Below are 25387 nucleotides of genomic sequence, written 5' to 3' on the forward strand. Positions count from 1 at the left end.
CTTTGTCTACCTCATCTGAACCTGTCATAATCTATCATTTCTTCCCTCAATCTCTGTTACACCAAGGGTAAAGCTGTAGCCCTCCAGACCAAAACTTGTAGCTAAATTGCCTGCTCTCCAGAATGATTGTGGTAAACCTGTACTCTCTCAAGGATGGGTTGGTGGAGTGGGCGGTAAAGCGGCAGATGGATTTTAACATAGAGAAGTGTGAGGTCATACATTTAGGGAGGTCAAACAGTTACAGGGATTACAAAATAAATGGGAGTATACTAAGAGGGGTAGATGAAGTGAGAGATCTTGACGTACAAGTTCACAGGTCCCTGAAGGCAGCAGTTCAAGTAGACAAGGTTGTAAAGAAGGCATATGGAATGCTCTCCTTCATTGGCAGAGGTATAGAATAAGGTAAGGATATAATGTTGGAATTGTATAAAACACTGGTGAGGCCACAACTGGAGTATTGTGTGCAGTTCTGGTCACCACATTACAGAAAGGATGTAATAGCTCTGGGGAGAGTGCAGAGGAGGTTTACAAGAATGTTGCTAGGGTTAGAAAAGTGCAGCTATGAGGAGAGATTGGATAGGTTGGGGTTATTTCCCTTAGAACAAAGAAGGTTGAGAGGTGACTTGATTGAGGTGTACAAAATTATGAGGGGAATAGATAGAGTGGACAGGATAAAATTGTTTCCCTTGATGGAGAATTCTAGAACCAGAGGACATAGATTCAAGATAAGTGGCAGAAGATGTAGGGGGGACATGAGGAAAAACGTTTTTATGCAGAGGGTAGTGGGTGTCTGGAATTTGCTGCCCAAGTTGGTGGTAGAGGCAGAAACTCTAAACTCTTTTAAAAAGTACCTGGATCTGCACCAAAAATGCTGTAAGCTGCAGGGTTATGGGCCGGGTGCAGGAAGATGGGATTAGAAAGGTCACCTGGGTGTCCTCGGGCTGGCATGGACAAGATGGGCCGAACGGCTTCCTTCTGTGCTGTTACTTTTCTATGGTTCTAACCTTCACATTCTTCTTAAAGTGTGGTGAGCAGAACTGCATGCAGTGTGGTGACTGAACCAGAGCAATGGTTCAACATAACTTCCCTGCACTGAATACCTCTCTGTGCAAAGCCGAAGATTCAAAATACCTTGTTAGTCACACTCTCAATATATCCTGATACTATCAAAGATCTATACACATGAAACCCCATATCCTTCTGTCCCAGCACACTCTTTAGAACTGTGCAATTGCTCCACTGCCTGGCATTGTCCAATATGGAAAACAACTATTTCCCGCGACTTGATGTTTTCTGCCCTAAAGCCAAATTTTTTTATCCGAACTGACATTGACCCTCCTTTTCCATGAGTCTCAATTTTGTTCACCTGCCTTTTATATGGTAATTTGTGAAATGATTTTTTTAAATCCATATAAACAACATCCATCCTTCCTCAACCTTCTCTGTTACTTGATCAAACAATTTAATTAGATTAGTCGAGCACAATCTGCCTTTTACAATCCATGCTGGCTTTCCTTAATTAACTCTCACCCCTCCAAGTGCTGTTGATTTTTTTTCTTTCTGGTTATTCTTTCTAAAACCTTCCCCACCACCGATTTTAAATGGACTGACCTGTGGTTACTAAGAATGTCTTGCACCCTTCAACAGGTAAGTCAAATTTGCCACCCTCTGATCCTCTGGCACCTCCCCCATGTCAAGGAAGATTGGAAGATTATGACAAGCCCTTCTGCTCTTTTCAGTCCCACTTCCTTGAATGCCCTGGGATGCAAGTCATCCAGACTTGGTGACTTTTTCCATTCAAAATCTTGTCAGCGATCCCAGGGCATTCTGCCTGTTAATCTTCACCCCATCCATTATCTCTACTGTCTTCGTTTCCACCAGTGTTTTTGTCAGCATCCTTTGCCATATTAAACACTCTTAGCAAATTACGCATTCAGTATTCCAGCCTTGCCTGCACCTCTCAGCATAAATATCACCTTCCTTGCCCCACCCTGCTTAGTACCCACTTAGTATTTACATGCCTGTGGGATATTTATTCTATTCTCATGTTCTCTCTTTGTCTGTCTTATTTTCCTCTTGACTTCCCCTCTCAACTTGTATTTGACCCAATTCTTGCTTGACAAATTCACCTGATGTGCATCAAATACCTCTTGTTTCTTCATATTCTCTGTCTCCCTTTGCCATTCAAGAAACCCTGTTTTTGATTCCCCTACCTTTCATCCTTGCTTTTTTTTTTATTTGTTCATGGGATGCAGGCATCACTGGCTCGGCCAATATTTGTTGCCCATCCCAAATTGCTCTGGTCAGAGGGCATTTAAGAGTCAACCACATTGCTGTGGGTCTGTAGGCCAGACCAGGTAAGGATGGCAGATTTCCTTGCCTAAAGGACATCAGTGAACCAGATGAGTTTTTATGACAATCGACAATGGTTTTGTGGTCATTAAGAGAATTTTAATTCCAGATTTTTGTTGAATTCAAATTCCCCTGTCTGCCATGGTGGGATTTGAACCCAGATTCCCAGAGCATTACCCTGGGTCTCTGGAATACTAGTCTTCTGACAATACGTAACCTGAAATATCCTGAAAGATCACCCATTCATTATTCTGTTAGTTTTTCATGTCAATCTTTGATTTAATTTTACCTTGGTGAGATCTTTCTCATCCGATTGAAGTTGGCCCACTTCCAATTTAGAAGTTCTACTTCGGATTGTTTCTTGCTTGTCTCCATTACTAAGACAAATTCATTATAATTATTATAATTATAAATATTAAATACTAATATAAATATAATATAAACTCAACTGTTCACCTACAGACACTTGATCCACTTGGCCCACTTGATTCCCAACACCATATCCAAGAATGCCTCATCCCTAATTGGTGTGACAACAAATGGGCCGAGGAAGACCTCCTGAGCGCACTTCAGAAACTCCTTCCCTTCCTTAACCTTGAGTCTAATGTTATCCCCATCGAAATTTGGGAAATTTAAGTCCCCCAATATCACCACCCTACGTAGTTCCCGCACATCTCTGTGATTTCCCATCAGATGTTATATACATGGATTTCAGTAAGGCCTTTGACAAGGTCCCTCATGGCAGACTGGTACAGAAGGTAAAGTCGCACAGGATCAGAAGTGAGCTGGCAGGATGGATACAGAATTGGCTTGGTCATAGAAGACAGAGGGTAGCAGTAGAAGGGTGCTTTTCTGAATGGAGAGCTGCGACTAGTGGAGTTCCGCAGGGGTCAGTGCTGTTTGTGGTATACATAAATGATTTGGAGGAAAATGTAACTGGGCTAATTAGTAAGTTTGCAGACGACACTAAGGTTGGAGGGGTTGCAGATAGTGAAGAGGATTGTCAAAGGATACAACGGGATATAGATCGGTTGGAGACTTGGGCGGAGAAATGGCAGATGGAGTTTAATCTGGACAAATGTGAGGTAATGCATTTTGGAAGGTCTAATACAGGCAGGAATTATACAGTAAATGGCAGAAACCTTAAGTGCATTGACGGGCAGAGGGATCTGGGTGTACAGGTCCACAGGTCACTGAAAGTGGCAACGCAGATGAATAAGGTAGTCAGGAAGGCATATGGCATACTTGCCTTCATTGGCAGGGGTATTGAGTATAAAAGCTGGAAAGTCATGCTGCAGCTGTATAGAACCTTGGTTAGGCCACACTTGGAATATTGCGTGCAATTCTGGTCACCACATTACCAGAAGGAAATGGAGGCTTTGGAGAGGGTGCAGAGGAGGTTTGCCAGGATGCTGCCTGGTCTGGAGGTTATTAGCTATGAGGAGAGGTTGGAGACACTCAGATTGTTCTCACTAGAGCGACGGAGATTGAGGGGCAACTTGATAGAAGTTTACAAAATTATGAGTGGCATGGACAGAGTAGATAGTCAGAAGCTTTTTCTCAGGGTGGAAGAGTCAATTACTAGGGGACATAGACTGAAGGTGAGAGGAGAAAACTATAAAGGTGATGTGCGGGGCAAGTTTTTTATGCAGAGTGTAATGATTGTCTGGAATTCGCTGCCAGAGGAGGTGGTGGAAGCACGTACGATAGTGCTGTTTAAGAGGCAGCTTGACAAATAGATGAATAGGACGGGAATAGAGGGATACGGACCCTGGAAGTGCAAAATGTTTTCGTTGACGGGCAATATGATCGGTGCATGCTTGGAGGGCTGAAGTGCCTGTTCCTGTGCTGTACTTTGTTCATTGTTTGCTCCTCTATCTCTGTCTCTGACTATTTTGACTCCTATAAGAATACCCCCAATAGTGTGACCCTGTCCTTTTGCTTCTCAACACCAGCCAAACGAATTCTGTCCTTACCACTTCAAGGACACCACGTTGTCTTCCCTAATTAATACTGCCACCCCACCTCCCTTTTCCCCTTCTGTATACTTTCTAAACACCTTGCACCCATGAATATTAAGCTTCACTCTGGGGCATGTGCAGCACGGAACACAATGTGTTTGAAGGGGACAGTGCAGAGGGAACTTTACCCAGTATCTCACCCTGTGCTGGACCTGTCCTGATAGTGTTTGTTGGGTAGATTGTATGGTTTGAAGTATTTATGACATCCCAGCACATTGAGTTGAATTTGCATCTTGGTTGATAGATTATGGAATATGATGTTTTTATGAAGAAAAGGATTTCTTTTGCTGTGTTCTCACTTCTCTTTGAGCTCCCCACACTGGTCCACCCACTCACGGGAGTAGAAGAGTTTGAACAGGCTGTATCTGAAGAAGCCGCTTCTGATTTGTTTCTTGCCTTTATTTCAGTTTCTGACTCCCCAGCTGTAGACACTGCAGTCAGGAAGGATGGAGAGCTGGAAGTACGGGATGAAAGGTGAGATCACGTTGAGAATTTCCAGAATGCTCTTCAGTGGCTACTTTTAAGATTTTTATTCTTTTTGCTGTGTTCTCACTTCTCTTTGAGCTCCCCACACTGGTCCATGCACTGAGCTTCCTCCAGATTCCCACCCTTGCTCTAGATAACTCATTCCCCCCATCCCCAGATCCTGAACCTGGGCCCTCCACCCCCGCCGCCACATGGGCACAATTCCCCAACCACCCACTCACCCACAAACTTGGTTCCCCGTCTCCCTTGCCCCACCCTGGCTCCCCTCTCCTCACCTTCCTTACCCCCTCTCCACCTGCCCCCTCTCCAGATTAACCTTCCCCTCCCCCCACAACCCCAAATTCTACCCTTGCCTCCTGGGTTAACCTCCCACCGCTCCCCTGCTCTGGATTCCCCTCCCACCACGCTGTGTGACCCTTCTGGTCTGTCCTCCAGCCCTAAAATCACCCCCTATACACCCACCCCACTGAGGCTTTCCCTTAGAATCCCCATCCTGGGATCTCATATTCTCTCCCCACCCTCCATGGGATCTTCTACACCTGGACAGTGTTGCTCCTCTTGCCGATCCTCAAAACGTGTCTTACCTCATGTTCCTACCTGATCCTGTCTCCAGTGACCCTCCCCACTGTCCATAACCATGCTGCACTCCCTTCCCCTGAAACATGCAGGTGCCCCTGAACCCACTTTGCCCCGATGGCCCACACTGCTCATTCCCTTCCTGGCCCCAGCCCCATAACCCCCCACACCTCCTCCAATCTGAGTGCTGTGTTAGCTGTGGGGAATTCCATGATGGGATCAGATTTCGTGAATCACAGAATCTCACAGTGCAGAAGAGGCTCTTCAGCCCATCGAGTCTGCACCAACACGTGAGAAACACCTGACCTACCTACCTAATCCCATTTACCAGCACTTGGCCCATAGCCTTGAATGTTATGATGTGCTAAGTGCTCATCCAGGTACTTTTGAAAGGATGTGATGCAACCCGCCTCCACCACCCTCCCAGGCAGCGCATTTCAGACTGTCACCACCCTCTGGGTAAAAAAGTTTTTCGTCACATCCCCCCCACTAAACCTCCTGCCCCTCACCTTGAACTTATGCCCCTTGTGACTGACCCTTCAACTAAGGGGAGCAGCTGCTCCCTATCCACCCTGTCCATGCCCCTCATAATCTTGTACACCTTGATCAGGTCACCCCTCAGTCTTCTCTGCTCCACCGAAAACAACCCAAGTCTATCCAACCTCTTTTCATAACTTAAATGTTTAATTCTAGGCAACATCCTGGTGAAGCTCCTCTGCACCCCCTCCAGTGCAATCACATCCTTCCTATAATATGGCGATGAGAACTGCACACAATACTCCAGCTGTGGCCTCACCAAGGTTCTATACAACTCCAACCTCCCTACTTTTGTAATCTATGCCTTGATTGATAAAGGCAAGTGTCCCTTTTTCACCACCCACTCACATGCTCCTCCACCTTCAGAGATCTATGGACACACACGCCAAGGTCCTCAGAACTTCTTGGTGTCATGCCATTTATTGAATATTTCCTTGTCAAATTACTCCTTCCAAACCTCACACTTTTCAGGGTTAAATTCCATCTACCACTTATCTGCCCATTATCTTCCTGTAGCCCAAGATACTCAACCTCACTGTTAACCACCCAGCCAATCTTTGTGTCATCTGCAAACTTACTAATCCTATCCCCCGCATAGTCATGTATGTCGTTTATATAAATGACAAATAATAGGGGACCGAGCACAGATCCCTGTGGTATGCCACTGGACACTGGCTTCCAGTCACTAAAGCATCCTTCTGTCATCATCCTCTGTCTCCTAGAACTAAGCCAATTTTGAATCCACCTTATCAAATTACCCTGTATCCCATGTGCATTTGCCTTCTTTATAAGTCTCCCATGTGGGACCTTGTCAAAGGCTTTGATGAAACCCATATAAACTACATCAACTGCACTACCCTCATCTACACACCTGGTCACCTCCTCAAAAAATTTAGTCAAATTTGTTAGTCATGACCTCCCTCTGACAAAGCCGGCTGATTCTCCCTGATCAAACCTTGCCTCTCCAAGTGGAGATAGATTCTCTCCTTCTGAATTTTCTCCAATAGTTTCCCTTCCACTGACGTGAGACTCATTGGCCTGTAGTTCCCTGGCTTATCTCTACAAACCTTCTTGAATAGCGGAACCACATTAGCTGTTCTCCAGTCCACTGGCACCTCCTCCGTGGCATGAGAGGAATTAAAAATTTGAGTCAGAGTCCCTGCGATCTCCCCCAGCAGCCTGGGACACACATCATCCGGACCTGGAGATTTGTCCACTTTTAAGCCTGCAAATGTGCTCTTCACCTCTTCTGCATCCTTGTTTTCCTTCATTCAGTGACGAGGTCACCATCGGGGGACTTGAGGAATCAACAGATGATGACCTGAGCTACGCAGATGATCTGAAGGATCAGAATTACAGCCCTTCGTCAGACAGGTCTGTTCAGATCAGTGTGGCCAACGACTAGGGGAAGGGGTTAGTGGGGAGTGAGATCGAAAGCAGGCGTGGGGTGGATTGGGAGCAGGGAGAAGGTGGGGAGAGGCAGATTGGGGAATTGAGTAAGGGGACAAAGAGCAGGCAGGGGGGCAAATCGATCTCAATGCAAGATTCAGGGGTAGGAACAGCTCATTAGACCTCGAGTCTCCTCTGCTGTTCAACATGATCATGGCTCATCGTCGGCTTCACATCAAGACTGGCAGAGTGTGTGAATGTGTTGGGGGTGGGAGGGCGTGCGATGGACATTAGTGTGTTTGGGGGGAGGCTAATGTATGTTTTTGTGTGTGGTGGATGGAAGTGTGTGTTTGTGTGTGTGGGGTGGATGGGAGTGTGTGTTTGTGTGTGTAGGGGGGATGGGAGTGTGTGTTTGAATGCGTGGGGTGGTGCGTGTGTGGTTGCGGCGGAGAGTGTGTTTGTTGGTTTCTTGCGGAGGGCGAGTGTGTGTGTGATGGGGGTGAGGATGTGTGCGTGGTGGGTGGGAGTGCGTGGGGCGGGGTAGTGCTTTTGTGTGTGGGGCGGGTGGCGGCGTGTGTGTGTTGGGGGGAATGCGTGTGTATGGGGAGGGAGTGCGTGTTGGGTGTGTTTGGGGGGTAGTTTGTGGGGGGTAGTGCGTGTGTGGGGGGATGTGTGGGGGTTTTGGAGGGCAGTGCTGTGTGGGGGGGGCAGTGCGCACGCGTGCTTATGTGCGGGGGCAGTGCGTGCGCGTGAGGGGAGTGTACATGCAGAGGGAGCAAGTGTGTGGGGAGTGCGCGCGCGTGCATATGGAGGGGAAGTGCGCGCGCATGCATATGGAGGGGAAGTGCGCGCGCATGCATATGGAGGGGGAGTGTACGTGCGTGCACTTGGGAGCGTGCGTGTGCCAGGAGTGTGCGCGCGCGCGTGGGGGGAGCGTATGTGTGTGTGGGGAGTGCATGCGAACTGGGGGAGGTTCAGAGCTCGCAGTGGGAGCGTGCGCAGGGGCAGTGCGCGTGAATGCGGGGGGAGTACGTGAGCATGTGTTTGTGCACGTGAGACTGACTGATTGAGTGTGTGTGTTTGTGTCAGGTGTGATATATGTGAGTGGGGCTGGTAGTGTGTGTCTGGGGCATGTGTTTCAGTTGGAGTTCAGAACGTGTCAGGCGGCAGTGTGTGTGGGGGCAAGTTTGTGGTTGGAGGGATATTAGGTGGGTGGAGTTTTTTTTGTGTGTGAGAGTTTCCGTATGTTTGGGGGGAGAGTTTGTGTGTGATGCAGGGGAGAGTTTTTGTGTATTGGGAAGTTTGTGTACATGTGTGTCTGCATGAGGGTTGCTTCATGGGGTGTGACAAATCGGATACATTCTTCTCATGGTTCTTGGTCTAGGTCATTGATATAGTTTGTAAATAATTGAGACCCAGGTCTAACCTTTGTGCCATTCCATTAGTCAGAAGCTTCCAAGTTGATAATACCCCATTTATCCCTGGCCGTCGCTTCCTGTCTGTTAATGCCTGTTAATATATCTCCCGCAACTCCACGAGCTCTTATTTTGTTTATTACCTTCCGTGTGGCAAATTATCGAATGTCTTTTGGAAACCCAAGTGCACTACGTATATTGCTCCTGCTTTATCTACCCGCCTGGTTACATTCCTGAAGAACTCTGATAATTGATGAAACTATGATGATTACCTCTGATCACCATGTGATTTCAAAGCGTATGGTTCTGACTTCCTCAACAAGAGTTTCAGCTCGTTTCTGGCAATGTTGGGTGAACTGGCCTGTAGCTTTCTATTTTCTCTCTCCCCCCTTTCATGAATGGTGGTGTTACATTTGCTAACTTCCAATCTGCTGGGACCGTTCCTGAATTCAGGGCATTTTGGAAAATCATAACCATCCAGCATCTTGACAGCCATCTCTTTCCTTACCCTGAGGGATGTAGGTAATCAGGTCCTGGGGATTTGTCAGATTTTATTCCCTTAAGTTTCTCCATGACTTTATCTTTAAAATTAATTATCTTAATTTGTCATTTTTTTTAACCCCTTATCTTTAGGTGGCAACTCTTGAATTGCTCCTTAGGAGAGCCAGCATGGACATGATGGGTCAAGTGGCCATTTTCAGTGCTGTCATGATTCTGTGATTCTAGGTTATCCCCTCTTTCGGGTATGCGGCTTATCAAGACAGACACGCTGTTTGTTCAATGTCTCTGTCATTTTCTCGTTCCCCTTGATCATTCTATCTCTGCTTCAAAGCGACCAAGGTCGACTTAAGCTACTCTCATCCTATTTTTATTGTTGTGAAAACGCTTAACTGTTCTTACATTGCTGACAAATTTACTGTGATGTTCTATTTTATTGCTTTTTATCAACTTTTTGTTGGCACTTGGCTGTTTTCTAAATCACTCCCTATCGTATTCTTTGCAAAATTATAAATAAGCCTCTTATTTTTATCAAATTCTGCCCTAACTTCTTTAGCCTTTGAATAGATCTTTGTTCCTTTTAGTTTTTCAGTGGAATGTATTTATGTTGAACGGTTTGAATTGTTTCAATCAATGTTTCCCAGTACTTTTTACTGCCATATCGTTGAATCTGTTACCCAATCAAAACACTGCCCTTGACGAACTTTTTGGAATTCAGCTATTTCATGATCATTCTTTACCAGCAGATTTTTACCATGAGATTCTTAGTTAACTCTGCCTCATTACACAGTACTAAACCAAAAATACCTTTATCCCCAGTCACTTCCACAATGTGTTGCTCCAGCAAGCTGTCACAGTATGAGGGAAATTGGGGAGTGTGTGGAAGGAGTAGGTGGGCTGCAGTCTTAGAAGGTGGGGGCAGAGTGAGGAGAAGGAGGGAGGGTAGGGGCAAAGGGTGGGGAGGATGTGGGACGCGGGCGAGTCTGAGGGGTTACAAGGTGCGTCTGTGAGGAGGAGGAGCTAAAGTGGAGGGCTGTGTTTGTGTGAGGGGGCAGGGGTGTTATGTTGGGGGAGGCTCAGAGGAGCAGGTGGCCAAGAGTGAGAGGTGGGGTTGGAAGTGTGTATGGGGGAGGTTGTGATGGGAAGGGCTCTTATGGGAGGGGGTGCGTGCTGGAGGTGGGGAAGGACTGTGAAAATGGAGTGTATATCCAGGTAGAGGATTGTGGCTTGTGTGGGAGCAGGGAGACTGTTGGGGAAGAGGTGGTTGTCGTGAGGAAGGTTTTATGTTTTGAGGGAATATGTGGTGGGGGAGGGCTGTAGTGAGAGTGTGATGTGTGTGGGGAATGTTTGGAGGTGGGAGTGTTTTTAGTGTTCATGGGAATGGGGAGTTTGTGTGGGGTGGGGGAAATTATGGGAGGGTGTGTGTGCACAGGGCAAGGGCGAGTCTGTAGGTGGCTGGTGGGGTGGTTTCAGGATTGATACTGGTGCAGCATTAATGCTGAGTCCCATGTTGAGCCTTGAGTCTGACTCCCGTTTGTTACAGCTCAGAGAGGACCAAGAGGAAGTTGCAGCCTCGGTTACGAGGCAGAGCGCCGAAAGAGACAAAGAAGAGTCAGAAAACCCCTCTGCGCACATCCAAACCAAGAAAGGCCAGGTGAGTGGGACTTGGTCATGGACGGAGTGTACGATTTCCTGTCTCCTATCTGCAGCCCACAGTCGTTCCTGCAGAGGACACTGCCCATCCCACCACAACCCACCCCAACCCACGCCACTCCGGCCTTCGCACCTGCTCCCCAGCCAGGCTCTCGCACTTGCTCACCACCCCGGCCCTCGCATTCAATCCCCACCCCAGCCCTCGCACTCGCTCCCCTCCGCACCCCACCCCGCTCCACCCCGACCCTCGCATTCGATCCCCACCCCGGCCCCTTGCACCCCACCACAACCCGGCCCCTCACACACCACCCCACCCTACCCTGGACCCTTGCACTCGCTACCCACGCCACCCCACCCTCGCATTCGCTCCCCACCCCACCCTCGCACTCGCTGCCCACCCCTCCCCACCCCACCCCAGCTACTCGCATTCACTCCCCTCCCCACTCCTCTCCACCCTGGCCCCTCGCACTCGCTCCCCAGCCCACGCCGGCCCCTTGCACTCCCTCCGCTCCCCAGCCCACCCCGGCCCCTTGCGCTCACTCCTCAGCCCACCCCACCCCGGCCCCTCGCGCTCACTACTCAGCCCACCCTACCCCGGCCCCTCGCGCTCGCTACTCACCCCACCCCACCCTGGCCCCTCGCGCTCGCTCCCCAGCCCACCCTACCCCGGCCCCTCGCGCTCGCTCCCCAGCCCCCCCCGCCCCTCGTGCTCGCTCCGCTCCGCTCCTCAGCCCACCCCGGCCCCTCACGCTCGCTCCGCTCCGCTCCCCAGCCCCCCGCCCGCCCCTCGTGCTCACTCCGCTCCGCTCCTCAGCCCACCCCGGCCCCTCACGCTCGCTCCGCTCCCCAGCCCACCCCGGCCCCTCGCGCTCCCTCCTCTCCCCAGCCCACCCCGGCCCCTTGCACTCGCTCCGCTCCCCAGCCCACCCCGGACCCTCGCGCTCCCTCCGCTCCTCAGCCCACCCCGACCCCTCGCGCTCCCTCCGCTCCCCAGCCCACCCCGGTCCCTCGTGCTCGCTCCCCAGCCCACCCCGGCCCCTTGCGCTCGCTCCGCTCCCCAGCCCACCCCGGCCCCTCGCAGCCCTTCGCGCTCCCTCCGCTCCCCAGCCCACCCCGGCCCCTCGCGCTCCCTCCGCTCCCCCGCCCTCCCCGGTCCCTCACGCTCGATCTGCTCCCCAGCCCACCCTGGCCCCTCGCGCTTGCTCCACAGCCCACCCCGGCCGCTCGCGCACGCTCCCCTCCCCACCCTACCCTGGCCCCTTGTGCTCGTTCCCCTCCCCAGCCTACCCCGGACCCTCGCACTCGCTCCCCAGCCCGGACCCTCGCACTCGCTCCCCACCCCACCCCAGCCCGGACCCTCGCACTTGCTCCCCACCCACACCAGCCCGGACCCTCGCACTCGCTCCCCAGCCCACCCCGGCCCCTCGCGCTCGCTCCCCAGCCCACCCCGGCCCCTCGCGCTCGCTGCCCAGCCCACCCCAACCCGGCCCCTTGCGCTCACTGCCCAGCCCACCCCGGTCCCTCGCGCTCGCTGCCCACCTCACCCCACCCGCGCCCCTCGCATTCGATCCCCGCCCCACCCACCCCGGCCCCTCGCGCTCGCTCCCCTCCCCACCCTACCCTGGCCCCTCGCACTCGCTACCCACCCCACTCCTCTCCACCCCGGCGCCTCGCACTCGCTCCCCTCCCCAGCGCCTCGCACTCGCTCCCCTCCCCGGCGCCTCGCACTCGCTCCCCTCCCCGACCCCTCGCACTCGCTCCCCTCCCCGGCCCCTCGCACTCGCTCCCCTCCCCGGCCCCTCGCACTCGCTCCCCTCCCCGGCCCCTCGCACTCGCTCCCCTCCCCACCCCGCCCCGGCCCCTCGCATTCGCTGCCCTCCCCACTCCTTTCCACCCTGGCCCCTCGCTGTCGCTACCCAACGCACCCTGGCCCCTCGCTCTCGCTCCCCACCGCACCCTGGCCCTTCGCACTCACTTTTGCACCTTGCCCCTTCGGTCCCTGTCCCCCCCACTCCTTCAGTCTCTCTCTCTCTCTCTCCCCACCCCCCCCCCAACTCCTTCGGTCTCCGTTTCCACCCCCCCCCACCGCTCCTTCGGTCCCCGGCCCCCCGCTCCTTCTCCGCACCCCGGTACCTCTGTTTCATACTGCGCCCCCTCGCCGTTCCTCGCCCCTTGCCCCAGTCTCTCCCTTTCTAATCCCCCTCCCTGCCCATGTCTCTCCCTCCCTATCGCTGTTTCTCTTTCTCTCTCTCTCACCCCACCCCCCGGCATCTTCACCCCTCCTGCCCCCCCCTCCTTCTTCCCTCTCCACTTCCACCCTTTCCCGCCCACTTCCCTGGTGACCCCCCCTGCACCGCTTTGTCCCCCGTCTCTCCCCACTCCCCGCAGTCTCTTCCTTTCCCGTTTCCCGCTTTCTCTCTTGCTCACTCCGTTCCTGCAGTCCCTCGCTACTCCCCAACGTTGGTCTCTATCTATCCCTGCCTCTCTCCCTGTCTCTCCCTGTCTCTCCCTGTCTCTCCCTGTCTCTCCCTGTCTCTCCCTGTCTCTCCCTGTCTCTCCCTGTCTCTCCCTGTCTCTCCCTGTCTCTCTCTGTCTGTCTCTGTCTCTGTCTCTCTGTGTCTCTGTCTCTGTGTCTCCCTCCCAGAGCTGATAATTTTCTCTGTTTCAGGCGAGCCCGCAGTGAGCAGAGTGAAGAACCACAGATTCCCATGAAGAAAATCAGGTCAGTTTCACTCCCCTACTTCACATGCACACCCCCTCCCCCGCAACTCTCTCAGGGCTCTTCTCCCCCCACCCACCCCACCCCGCCTCGCTCACGTCTCTCCCCGCTTCCCCAACTTCCTCCTCAGCCCCTGTCCCTTGGCCTCAGTCACTCTGCTACCGTGCCCCCATCACCCCCTTACCTCTTCTCTCTCACTGGCTACTTTGTCATTTTTTGAATGTCATATATTTCTTCCTGCAGGAAGAAAGCTCCGAAGGAGATTCTTCGCTGCGAGTTTGAGGGTTGTGGGAAGATTGTCTCCAATCGTCAGTACCTTAAGGTAGGTGGGACTCACAAACTGGCAAAATGGTTTCAGCCACAACACCCATTCCCTTAACACAAAAACCGACGTGTATGAACTGGGGGAAGCCATTCGGCCCCTCAAACCTGTTCCATAGTTCTGTCATACCATAGCTTATTTGTACCTTCACCTTATTTTCCCACCCTTGTTGCATTATGCTTAATTCTTGGCCAAACCAGTCTCAGTTTTGAAATATTCAACTAACTACAGAACATACTGCAAGCAGAATGTTCCACATTTCTCCTATTCCTTCTGAATCCTGCCATCACCCGTGAACAAGCTGGCTCTCATTTTAAAGTGATGCCCTCTTGTTCTGGATTTCCACCAGGGAAAATCACTTGTCTGTGTTTACCTTATTGAATCTTGTCATTATTTCAAATGTTTCAATTAGATCATCTTTTATATTCGTGGAATCTCAGCGTGGCCATTTAGCCCATCATGCCTGTGCTTCTATAATTGTTTCCTTCAGGAATTTATTCAATTGTCTTTTAAAACTGATTATTGAATCTGTTTCCAGCACTTTCCAAACAGCTCATTCCAGATAACGACAAAATATAGAAGCATCGAAAATAGAAGCAGGCGTATGTTGTTTGGCACTTTGAGGTTGCCTCACCATTCAGCATGATCATGGCTGATCCTCAATCTCAATGCCTTACTCCTGCTCTCTCCCCTCGACACCTTTAGAGCCGAGAAACCTTATCTATTTCCTCAGTGACTTGGCCTCTGCAGCTATCTGTGGTCGAGAATGCCACAGGTTCACCATCCTCTGAGTGAAGAAGTTTCTCCTCATCTCAGTCCTAAATGGCCTACCCCATATACTGAGATTGTGACCCCTTGTTATAAACCACCCCACGGCCAGAGGAAACATCATCCCTGCATCCAGCCTGTCCAGCCCTGCCAGAATTTTATACCTTTCAATGAGATCCCCTTTCTTGCAATGAAAACTGTAAGCAATACCCCAGTTGTTGTCTCACCAAGGCCCTGTACAGCTGCAGGAAGACTTCCTTGCTCCTGTCCTTTCTCAATGAAGGCCAACATGCCATTTGCTGCCTTAACTGCTTGCTGTTCCTGATGCTTGCTTTTAGTAATTGGGGTACAAGAACACCCAAGACCACTTTTTACATCAAAATTTCCCAATCTATCACCATTTAAGTAATACTCTGCCGTTCTGTTTTTTCCACAGAAGTGGACAACTTCACACTTAGCCATATTATACTGCATCTGCCATGTATTTACCCACTCACTCAACTTGTCTAAATCGTCTTGAAGCCTCTTTACATCCTCCTCACCAGCCACAATTTTGTGTTCTCACAGACTTGGAAACATTACATCTGGTTCCCTCATCCAAATCATTGATACATATTATGAATAGCTGGGGCCCAAGTACTGATCTCTGCGGTACCCCATTAGTCACCGCCTGTCATTTCGGAGAAGACCCATTTATTCCTACTGTCTGGTTCCTGTCTGCTAACCAATTCTCAATCCATGCTGATATATTACCCTCAATCCCATGTGCTTTAACTTTGCACACTAACCTCTTATGTGAGATGTTATCAAAAGCTTTCTGAAAATCCAAATGTACCACATCCACTGGTTCTCCCTTATCTATTCTGCTAGTTACATCCTCAAAAAAAATTCCATTAGGTTTGTCAAACATGACTTCCCTTTTGTAAATCCATGTTTACTTTGTCTAATCCTGTTGATATTTTCTAAGTGTCCTGTTATCACATCCTTCATAATAAACTCTAATATTTTCCCTACTACTGATGTGAGGCTAACTTGTCAATAATTCGCTGTTTTCTCCCTCCCTCCTTTTTTAAATAGCAGGGTTATATTTGCCACTTTGCAATTGGCAAGGACTGTTCCAAAATCTAAGGAATTTTGGAAAATGACAAGGCACCCACTATTTCCATGGCCACTTGAGATGTAGCCTGGGATGAAGATTATCAGACCCTGGGAATTTATCAGCTTTCAGCCCCATTAATTTCTCCAGCATTGTTTTTTCAGTAATACTAATTTCCTTCAATTTCTCCTCCTCATTAGACCCCGGATTCCCTAGTATTTCTGGGAAGTTATTTGTGTCTTCCTCTGTGAAGACAGAACTAAAGTAGTTGCTTGATTGCTCTGCCATATCCTTGTTCTGCATTATAAATTCTTCCATTTCAGACTGTAAGGGACCTCCATTTGCCTTCACCAATCTTTTTCTTCTTACGTACTTAGAAAGTATTTTACTGTCCTCTTTTCTGTTCCTTGCAAGTTTACTCTCATACTCTATTTCCCCCCCTTACTCGATCTCTTGGTCCTCCTTTGCTGAATTCTAAACTGCTCCCAATCCTCAGGTTTGCTATTTTTTCTGGCAACTTTATATGACTCCTCTTTGGATTTAATACTATCCTTAATTTCTTTTGTTAGCCATGGTTGGGTCACTTTTCCTGTTGTGTTTTTGCACTAGAAAGGAATATATAACTGTTGCAATGCATACATTTGTTCCCTAAATATTAATCATTGTCTTCTATTGGAATTCCTCAATCCATCTTAGACAACTCACGCCTCATATCTTTGTAGTTTCCTTTGTTTAGATTTAGGACCCTAGTTTTGGATTGGACTACTTCACTTTCCAACCGAAGGAAGAATTCTATTATGTTATGGCCACTGTTCCATAAAGGACCCCGCACAACAAGATTATTAATTAACCCCTTCTCATTGCACAAATCCAAAACTAGGGTAGCCTGCTCTCTCGTTGGTTCCTCGATGTACTGGTCTAAAAAACTGGTGTACATCTCGTGTACACTCCAGGAATTCATCTGTCACAGTATTATTGCTAACTGGTTTGTCCAGTCTATACATAGATTAAAGTCACTCATGATTACTGAAGCACCCTTGTTACATGCGTCTCTACTTTCCTGTTTAATGCCGTCCCCTACCTTTTTACTACTTTTTACAGGCCCAAAGACAGCTCCCACTTATGTTTTCCACCCCTTGTTGCTTCTTAGCTCCACCCAGGCTGATTCTACATCAGGATTTTCTGATCCAGTGTTCTCTTTCGCAATTGCACTGATTTCATTCTTAACTACTAATGCCACCCTTTTCCTTCTTGCCTGTCTGTCCTAAATATTAAATACCCTCGGATATTCAGTACCCAGCCTTGGTCGCCCTGAAGCCATGTCTCTATTATCACTATCACAGAATCACAGTGCAGAAGAGTCCCTTCGGCCCATCGAGTCTGTACCAACACGTGAGAAACACTTGACCTACCTACCTAATCCCATTTACCAGCACTTGGCCCACAGCCTTGAATATTATGATGTGCCAAGTGCTCATCCAGATACTTTTTAAAGGGTGCCTCCAACCCCCTCCCAGGCAGTGCATTCCAGACCGTCACCACCTTCTGGGTAAAAAAGTTTTTCCTCACATCCCCCGTAAACCTCCTGCCCCTCACCTTGAACTTATGCCCCCTTGTGACTGACCCTTCAACTAAGGGGAACAGCTGCTTCCTATCCAACCTGGCCATGCCCCTCATAATCTTGTACACCTCAATCAGGTCGTCCCTCAGCCTTCTCGGCTCCAACGAAAACAACTCAAGTCTATCCAACCTCTCTTCATAACTTAAATGTTTCATCCCAGGCAACATCCTGGTGAATCTCCTCTGCACCCTCTCCAGTGCAATCACATCCTTCCTATAATGTGGCAACCAGAACTGCACACAGTACTCCAGCTGTGGCCTCACCAAAGTTCTAGACAACTCCAACATGACCTCCCTACTTTTGTGATCCACGCCTCGATTGATAAAGGCAAGTGTCCCTTATGCTTTTTTCACCACCCCACTAACATGTCCCTCCGCTTTCAGAGATTTGTGGACACACACGCCAAGATCCCTTTGTTCCTCAGAACTTCCCAGTGCCATGCCGTTGATTGAATACTTCCTTGTCAAATTACTCCCTCCAAAGTGTATCACCTCACACTTTTCAGGGTTAAATTCTATCTGCCACTTATCTGCCCGTTTGACCATCCCGTCTATATCTTCCTGTAGCCCAAGACACTCAACCTCACTGTTAACCACCCGGCCAATCTTTGTGTCATCCGCAAACTTACTAATCCTACCTCCCACATAGTCATCTATGGCATTTATATAAATGACAAATAATAGGACCGAGCACAGATCCCTGTGGTACGCCACAGGACACTGGCTTCCAGTCACTAAAGCATCTTTCTGTCATCACCCTCTGCCTCCTACAACTAAGCCAATTTTGAATCCACCTTATCAAATTACCCTGTATCCCGTGTGCCTTTGCCTTCTTTATAAGTCTCCCATGTGGGACCTTGTCAAAGGCTTTGCTGAAATCCATATAAACTACATCAACTGCACTACCCTCATCTACACACTTGGTCACCTCCTCAAAAAATTCAGTCAAATTTGTTAGTCATGACCTCCCTCTGACAAAGCCGGCTGACTCTCCCTGATCAAACCTTGCCTCTCCAAGTGGAGATCGATGCTCTCCTTCTGAATTTTCTCCAATAGTTTCTCTACCACTGACATGAGGCTCACTGGCCTGTAGTTCCCTGGATTATCTCTACAACCCTTCTTAAATAGCGGAACCACATTAGCTGTTTTCCAGTCCTCTGGTACCTCCCCTGTGGTCAGAGAGGAATTAAAAATTTGGGTCAGATCCCCTGCGATCTCCTCCCTTGCCTCCCTCAGCAGTTTAGGACACTAATCATCTGGACCTGGAGATTTCTCCACTTTTAAGCTGCCAGCACCTCCAATACCTTGTCACTCCCTATATCAATTTGCTTAAGAACCTCGCAGTCTCTCTCCCCAAGTTCGATACCTTCATCCTCATTCTCTTGGGTGAAGACGATGTGATGTCCTCTGGCTCCACCCATAGATTGCTCCATTGGTTCCTTATGGGCCCTACCCTTTCCCTGATTATCCTCTTCCCATTGATATACTTATAGAATATCTTAGGATTTTCCCTACTTTTACCAGCCAGAGCTTTCTCATAGCCCCTCTTTGCTGTCTTAATTGCTTTCTTAAGCTTCATCCTGCACTGTCTGTACTCCAAAAATGCCTCTGCTGATTTGCTTCCCTTGTATCTGCTAAAAGCCTCTCTTCTCCTTCTCATCGTAACCTGAATATCTCCGGTCATCCATGGTTCTCTGGGCTTGTTATCTTTCCTACTACCCTAAAGGGAACATGTTGAGCCTGTACCCTCCCCATTTCCTTTTTGAACACCCCTCCACTGTTCCTCTGTAGATTTCCCCACAAGTTACTGTTCCCAATTTACCTTGGCCAGATCCTGCCTTATTTTACTAAGATCCACTCTCCCCCAATCCAAAACATTTTTTTGCAACTTGTCGATTTCTTTGTCCATAACAAACTTAAACTGTACCATGTTGTGGTTGCTATCACTAAAATGCTCGCCCGCCACCACTTCAGCCACCTTCATTCCCCAGCATTAGGTCCAGCAGTCCAGCAATGCATCGTCTCTTGTTGGACCTTCTACATATTGACCTAACAAGTTCTCCTGCACACATTTTGAGAACTCCACTCCATCTAAGTGCATAACACTATGTCTACCCCAATTAATGGTGGGAAAGTTGAAATCACCTAATATAATTACCCTATTGTTATTGTTTTTTACACACCTCCACAAATTGTGCACATATTTGCTCCTTAATTTCCCGCTGACTATCTGGGGGCCTATAATAAACACCTAATAATGTGGTTACCCCTTTTTTATTCCAAAGCTCTACCCATAAAGCTTCATTTGATGCCCCCTCCAAGATATCATCTCTCCTTACTACAGTAACAGACTCCTTAACTAATAATGCAACACCTCCTCCTCTCTTACCCCCTCCCCTGTCTCACCTGAAGATTCTACATCCCGGAATGTTGAGCTGCCAATCCTGCCCTTTCCTCAACCACATCTCAGTGATGGCTACTATATTACAATTCCATATGTCAATCCTCACCCTTAACTCATCCATTTTACCTGTAATACTACTGGCATTAAAGTAGAGGCCATCCAGCCTTGCCTTACTCCCTTGAAGCTTATTGCAGCTATACTCCCTCTGACTTGATTGCTTAACTGTATTATAATGTATCCCTATTCTGCTAACATTCTGTGTCCCCTCCCCCTGCCGAATTAGTTTAAACTCCTCCCAACAGCACTAGGAAACACGCCGACTGTGGTTTAGATGTAGTCCGTCCTGCTTGTACAGGTCCCAGTGATCCGGGAATCTAAAACCCTCCCTCCTGCACCAGCTCTTAAGCCACGTATTCATCTGTGCTAGTCTCCTGTTTCTGAGCTCACTAGCAAGTGGCATTGGGAGTAATCCAGAGATGACAACCGGAGAGGTCTTGCTTTTTAGTCGACTGCCTAACTCCCTGAATTCTTGATGCAAGACCTCATCCCTCTTTCTACGTTTGTCGTTGGTACCAACATGTACCATGACCTCTGCCTTCTCACCCTCCCCTTTCAAGATGCCCTGCAGCCGTTCAGTGACGTCCCGGATCCTGGCACCAGGGAGGCAACAGACCATCCTGGAGTCACGTTGACGGCCACAGTAGTGCCTATCTGTTCCCCTGACTATAGAGTCCCCGATTACTATTGCTCTTCCCCCCCCCCCTTCCTCCCCTCCTGTACAGACAGGCTGCTTATGGTGCCAGACGCTTGGCTCTGTCCGCACTCCCTGGAGGATCCAGCGCCCTCAACAGCCTCCAAAATGGAATACTGATTTGCGAGTGGGACCCCAGGGGACCCCTGAACTACCTGCCTGTTTCTCTTGGACTGCCTGGTGGTCACCCATTCCCTTCCTTCCTCAAGTCCCTTCATCTGCAGTGTGACCACCTCTCTAAACGTGCTATCCACGATGCTATCAGACTCGCGAATGCTCCATAGTGTCCCCAGCCGCTGTTCCAGCACTGAAACCAGAGCTTCCAGGAGCTACAGCTGGGCACACTCCCAGCACACATGCTGGTCCCGGGCACTGAAAAAGTCCCCGGCTTCCCACATGGAGTACGAGGAGCACACCACGGCTTTGAGCACTCCTGCCATGACTTATCCCTTTAAATTAAACCTTTTAGGTCAATTACTCGAGGGCCCTTCTTTCCTGATCCTCGTTACTGCAGAGTATACAAACTGTAAACCACACAAAGACCTTAAACTATAAGCGATTAAGGTAGTAAATACCTTACCCACTACTTACCAGTGATTCCTTTCCCTTGTAGCCTCTCCTGCTGCAGCACGCTCTGAACGTTTAAGAAGTTGGATAGCAAGGAAAAAATGCAAAGAGCACCTCGTCCCCTATGCACTGAATTCCCGCTTTGCATCAAATTCTGAATACCCACTATGGCTGTGCCCTACTCACGATGTGCTCGCTCTCCTGTTTGTGTGCAAGCACGCTGTAGCGTGCTTCCAGATAGTCCCTTTCTTAAATAGAGCTGACTTGACTCACCACTGGTTAAGCTTCAAATAGTAATTAACCCCTATTCAGGCGATTAGGTGATTGACAGCTAACTGTTGCTGAGTCAGCTACCTTACCAACCTTTTAACTAGACTACTGAACTTACTAAAATTAAAGAGAAATTAAAGTACCCATTTACATCTATTTGTGCTGTTAATTGGTCTACCTTATTGCGAATGCTCCATGCATTCAGACAACACTACCTTTAGACTTGTCTTTGTACACATTTTTTTGCACTATGGCCCTATTTGCGTTATGGCCTTCTGTTTCCTCTGCCTTCCACTTTTGCTTTTTACTTTTCTGTCTTTCATTTCTATCTTTGTTTCCCTCTTGTGTCTCCCCACTCGGGTCCCCATTCTCCTGCCACTCTAGTTTAAACCATCCCTCACAGTACTAGTGAATATCCCTGCTAGAATATTGGTCCCAGTCCTGCTTGGGTACAAAGCTTGTACAGGTCCCATCTTCCCCAGAATCAGTCCCAATGCCTCAGGAATCTACATCCCTCCCTCCGACACCATCTCTCCAGCCACACATGAGACTGGTCCATTCTCGTATTACTGATCTCACTAGCACGTGACACTGGGATTAAGCCTGAGATTACTACCTTTGAGGTCCTGATGTTCAATTTATTTCCTGGTTCCCTATATTCTGCTTGCAGGACCTCATCCCTCTTTTTAACTATGTTGTTGGCACTGAAATGGGCCACGATCTCTGGCTGTTCAGCCTCCCCTTTCAGAATGTCCTGCAGCCACTCAGTGACACCCTTGACCCTGGCACCAGGGAGACAACATACCATCCTGGTGCCACATGCACATCCACAGAAATGCCTAACTCTGTTCCCCTTACGATAGAGTCCCTATCGCTGTTACTGTCCTACTATTTTTCTCCCCCACCTTGTGCAGCTGAGCCACTCATGGTGTCATGCTCTTGCTGCATTCCACTGGGAAACCATCTCCCCTAGCAGTATCCAAAACGGAAAATCTGTTGGAAAGGGACCCAGGGGACTCCTGCACTTACTGCCCAGTGCCTTCATTCTGTCTGGTGATCACTCATTCCCTTGTTGCCTGTGCACTCTTTACCTGCAGTGTGACCACCTCACTGCACATGCTATCCACGAAGGCCTCCCCAGTCCTGTGGATGCTCCACTGTGACTCCAGCTGCTGCTCCAGATCCAAAATGTGGGTTCCAAGTAGCTGCAGCTGGAAATACTTCCTGCACACGTGGTCACCATAGACACTGGAAATGTCCCTGACTTGCCACATTATTTAAAAAAGATCATTCCTCAAGCTGCTCCTGATTCTCCTGCCAGTCTTCTGTGTCCTCTGGTTCCTTCTGTAACTAGAAACCTTTTCTTGTTCTTTACTTTATCAAAACTGTCCCTGATTTTGAACACCTCTGTCAAATCTTGTCTTAATCTTTTCTGCTCCATAATAAGTTACATTTTTTATTGTATTTAAAAAGAACAAAGGATCGCTTGAATGATTGTAAAACAGAATTAGACATCGCACTTTTGATGGTCAGCATCTTAGTGAGATGAGGGTCAAAGATGGCGGCCTGAGTGGGAAGCAGGCTGCTCTGGCTCTCTTTTCTGCTGGATAAGAGTATGGGAATGTAAGCTCAGAGGAGAGACAGAAGATAAGTGGGAGAAAGATGTGAGTTTAGGGTAGTGGGGATCATTAGAAGAAGTTTGGCTAGATGGGCTTGTGGAAGAGGCAGAGGCAGCTGGGGGCAGGGTCTCTATCTCCGTAATGAAGAAGTCCGTGAGTTCCTTAGAAATGTTGCTGGAGACGAGGATGGCAGCCTGGGGGAAATGGTGCTTTAAGAAGATCATTTGCAGTGGAGAAACAAAATGATAATCCTGGGATAGTGACAGATTTAGCAGATGAGAGCAGGAACCGATCGTGTTTCAAGGTCTCAAGCCAGAACTGGCATTCAATGGCTAAACCAGATGTCTGCCATATCCTTTCAAGTCTGCGCCCCTTGGACATTGAGAGTGGAGATGAAGGCCATACCAGTGGGACTGGTCAGTATGGGACAGAGTCGTGACTTTATTGGGGACTTGGATGTCAAAGGTGGAGATAATGGTGCAGTTAGACTACCAGATGCTGCAGAAATGTTTGCGACCCACACGCCCAATGACTGATCCCCCACATGGATGCTGCCCGACCGCCCCACCAAACCCTGTAGCTGACCCTCCAGACTTGAGGCCCGACACCCCACCACCTCCCATACCCATCGTCCGCATCACACACAATGCAGATCGACACCCCCACCACCCCCCCCCGACCTAGTGGGGCTTGACCCCACCAAGCGGTCTGCCACCGACTGCAGCCCAAACTCATTTTCTCTTTCCAGCAACCTTATTCAGGGGAAATGAAACCCAGAACAGCCTCTTTCTCACTCTGCATCGTCCTCGTGTGCCTCCTTCCCCTTCCTCGTGTGCCCCCCGTCGCCCTCATGGTGCGTCCCCCACCCGCCGCCCTCCCTCCTGCAATGTGTACGCCTCCACCGGAACTGAAGTGAGAAGAACCTCATTTTGATATTGTAAGATCAAAATGGTGTCTGGTTAAATCTAGGGGCTGCTGTTGCCTGATTGGAGATTAGTGTGGGAATTTGTTAATACTTATGAACCTAGTGTTTTGTAGCTATGTGTATATTTTTAACTTGCGTAAATTAATAAAACACTTCATTTATCTTAATATAAAACCTCTCGAGAACCGGTGGTATTATTCCTAGTTTTAGAGTTGCTTCTCAAACATAACACTTAAAATTTTACGTGATGGCAATTGTTTAAAGTTTCCCTCTGAGATTTTTAAAAAATAACTCAGCTTTACCAACTGCATTGGTCATGACATTCTCTCCCTCGCCTGCCCCCATCCCCCCCCCCCCCCCCCCCCCCTCGGCACCCGCCCCCTCCGCCTCCCTCGCCTGCCCCTTCCCCTCCCTCGCCCGACTGCTCTCTGCGCCTCTTTTTTACCCTCTGTGTGCACCTCTCTGTCTCTTGATTATCCCTCTCCTGCTTTGTCTGTGTCTCTCTCTTTTTCTCGACACTTTATCCCATTACTGCTCTTTGACTTTCTCTGTCTTCCTCAGCACCACATGAAGTACCAGCACTTGCTGCAGAAAACCTTTGCCTGCTCCCACCCATCCTGTGGACGATCCTTCAACTTCAAGAAGCATTTGAAAGAACATGAGAAGCTGCACAGTGGTAAGTTGAACCAGCCGAGCAAACGCATTAGGAGGCTGACAGTGTATCTTGGGCAATAGGAGAGCAGTGTCGCTGAGCAGCTTCAAAAGAGAGTCAGACAGACATGCTCAGACACAGACGACTAACTCATTCTCATCTTTCTCGCCCTGTACCTTGGTGACTTTCTTCCTGTTTGTTTTCCCTAACCCTTGGTCTAATTCTTTAGCTCTCTTTCTCTGTTTCCATTCAGTTCTCCTATACTCACTCCTTTTCTCTCTTGCCCCCTCCACCCACCTCAGTCCCTCACTCTTCCTACACAACACACTCTTCGAGTCTCCTCTCCTCCCCAGTCCCTCGCACTGTCCCCCCACTCTGCTTCTCTCTCTGTTCCCCCCGGTCCCTCTCTCTCTCTTCCCCTGGTCCCACTCTCCCTCTCGCCTACCCCGGTCCCTCTCCCTCTCTCCCTCTCTCCCCCACACTCTCTCGCCCTCCCAGTCCCTCTTCCTCCTCGAGTCTCTCCCCGCCCCTGTGTCTCCACCACCACCACCCCCACCACCAACACCCCCCGCCCCCGGTAAACAGCCAGCCGTGCCTCTCCCCCGCCCTCGGTGTCCCTCCCCCTCCCGGTCCCCCTCCCCCTACCGGCCCCTCTCTCAACCTCCCTCCCGGTTCCTCTCTCGCCCTCCCTCCCGGTCCCTCTCTTGCTTTCCCTTCCCCTCCCGGCCTCTCTCTCGCTTGCCCTCC

The 25387-nt window shown here is 49.4% G+C and overlaps 1 protein-coding gene across 1 annotated transcript in view; it reads left to right on the top strand.

Moving 5' to 3' along the window:
• Positions 1–24664, top strand: part of LOC121273532 (zinc finger protein 692-like) — a gene marked incomplete at its 3' end in the record, with an annotated part of 46042 nt that extends 21378 nt beyond the window's left edge. The window contains exons 5-10 of the mRNA XM_041180708.1: positions 4781–4847; positions 7248–7346; positions 10818–10928; positions 13596–13649; positions 13890–13968; positions 24550–24664. Coding sequence (XP_041036642.1) covers positions 4781–4847; positions 7248–7346; positions 10818–10928; positions 13596–13649; positions 13890–13968; positions 24550–24664 — 525 coding nt within the window. The remainder of the gene's footprint in view (positions 1–4780; positions 4848–7247; positions 7347–10817; positions 10929–13595; positions 13650–13889; positions 13969–24549) is intronic.
• Between the last annotated feature and the right edge of the window lie 723 nt (positions 24665–25387).

This window comes from Carcharodon carcharias, assembly GCF_017639515.1.
Source record: "Carcharodon carcharias isolate sCarCar2 chromosome 24 unlocalized genomic scaffold, sCarCar2.pri SUPER_24_unloc_27, whole genome shotgun sequence".
NCBI lineage: Eukaryota > Metazoa > Chordata > Chondrichthyes > Lamniformes > Lamnidae > Carcharodon > Carcharodon carcharias.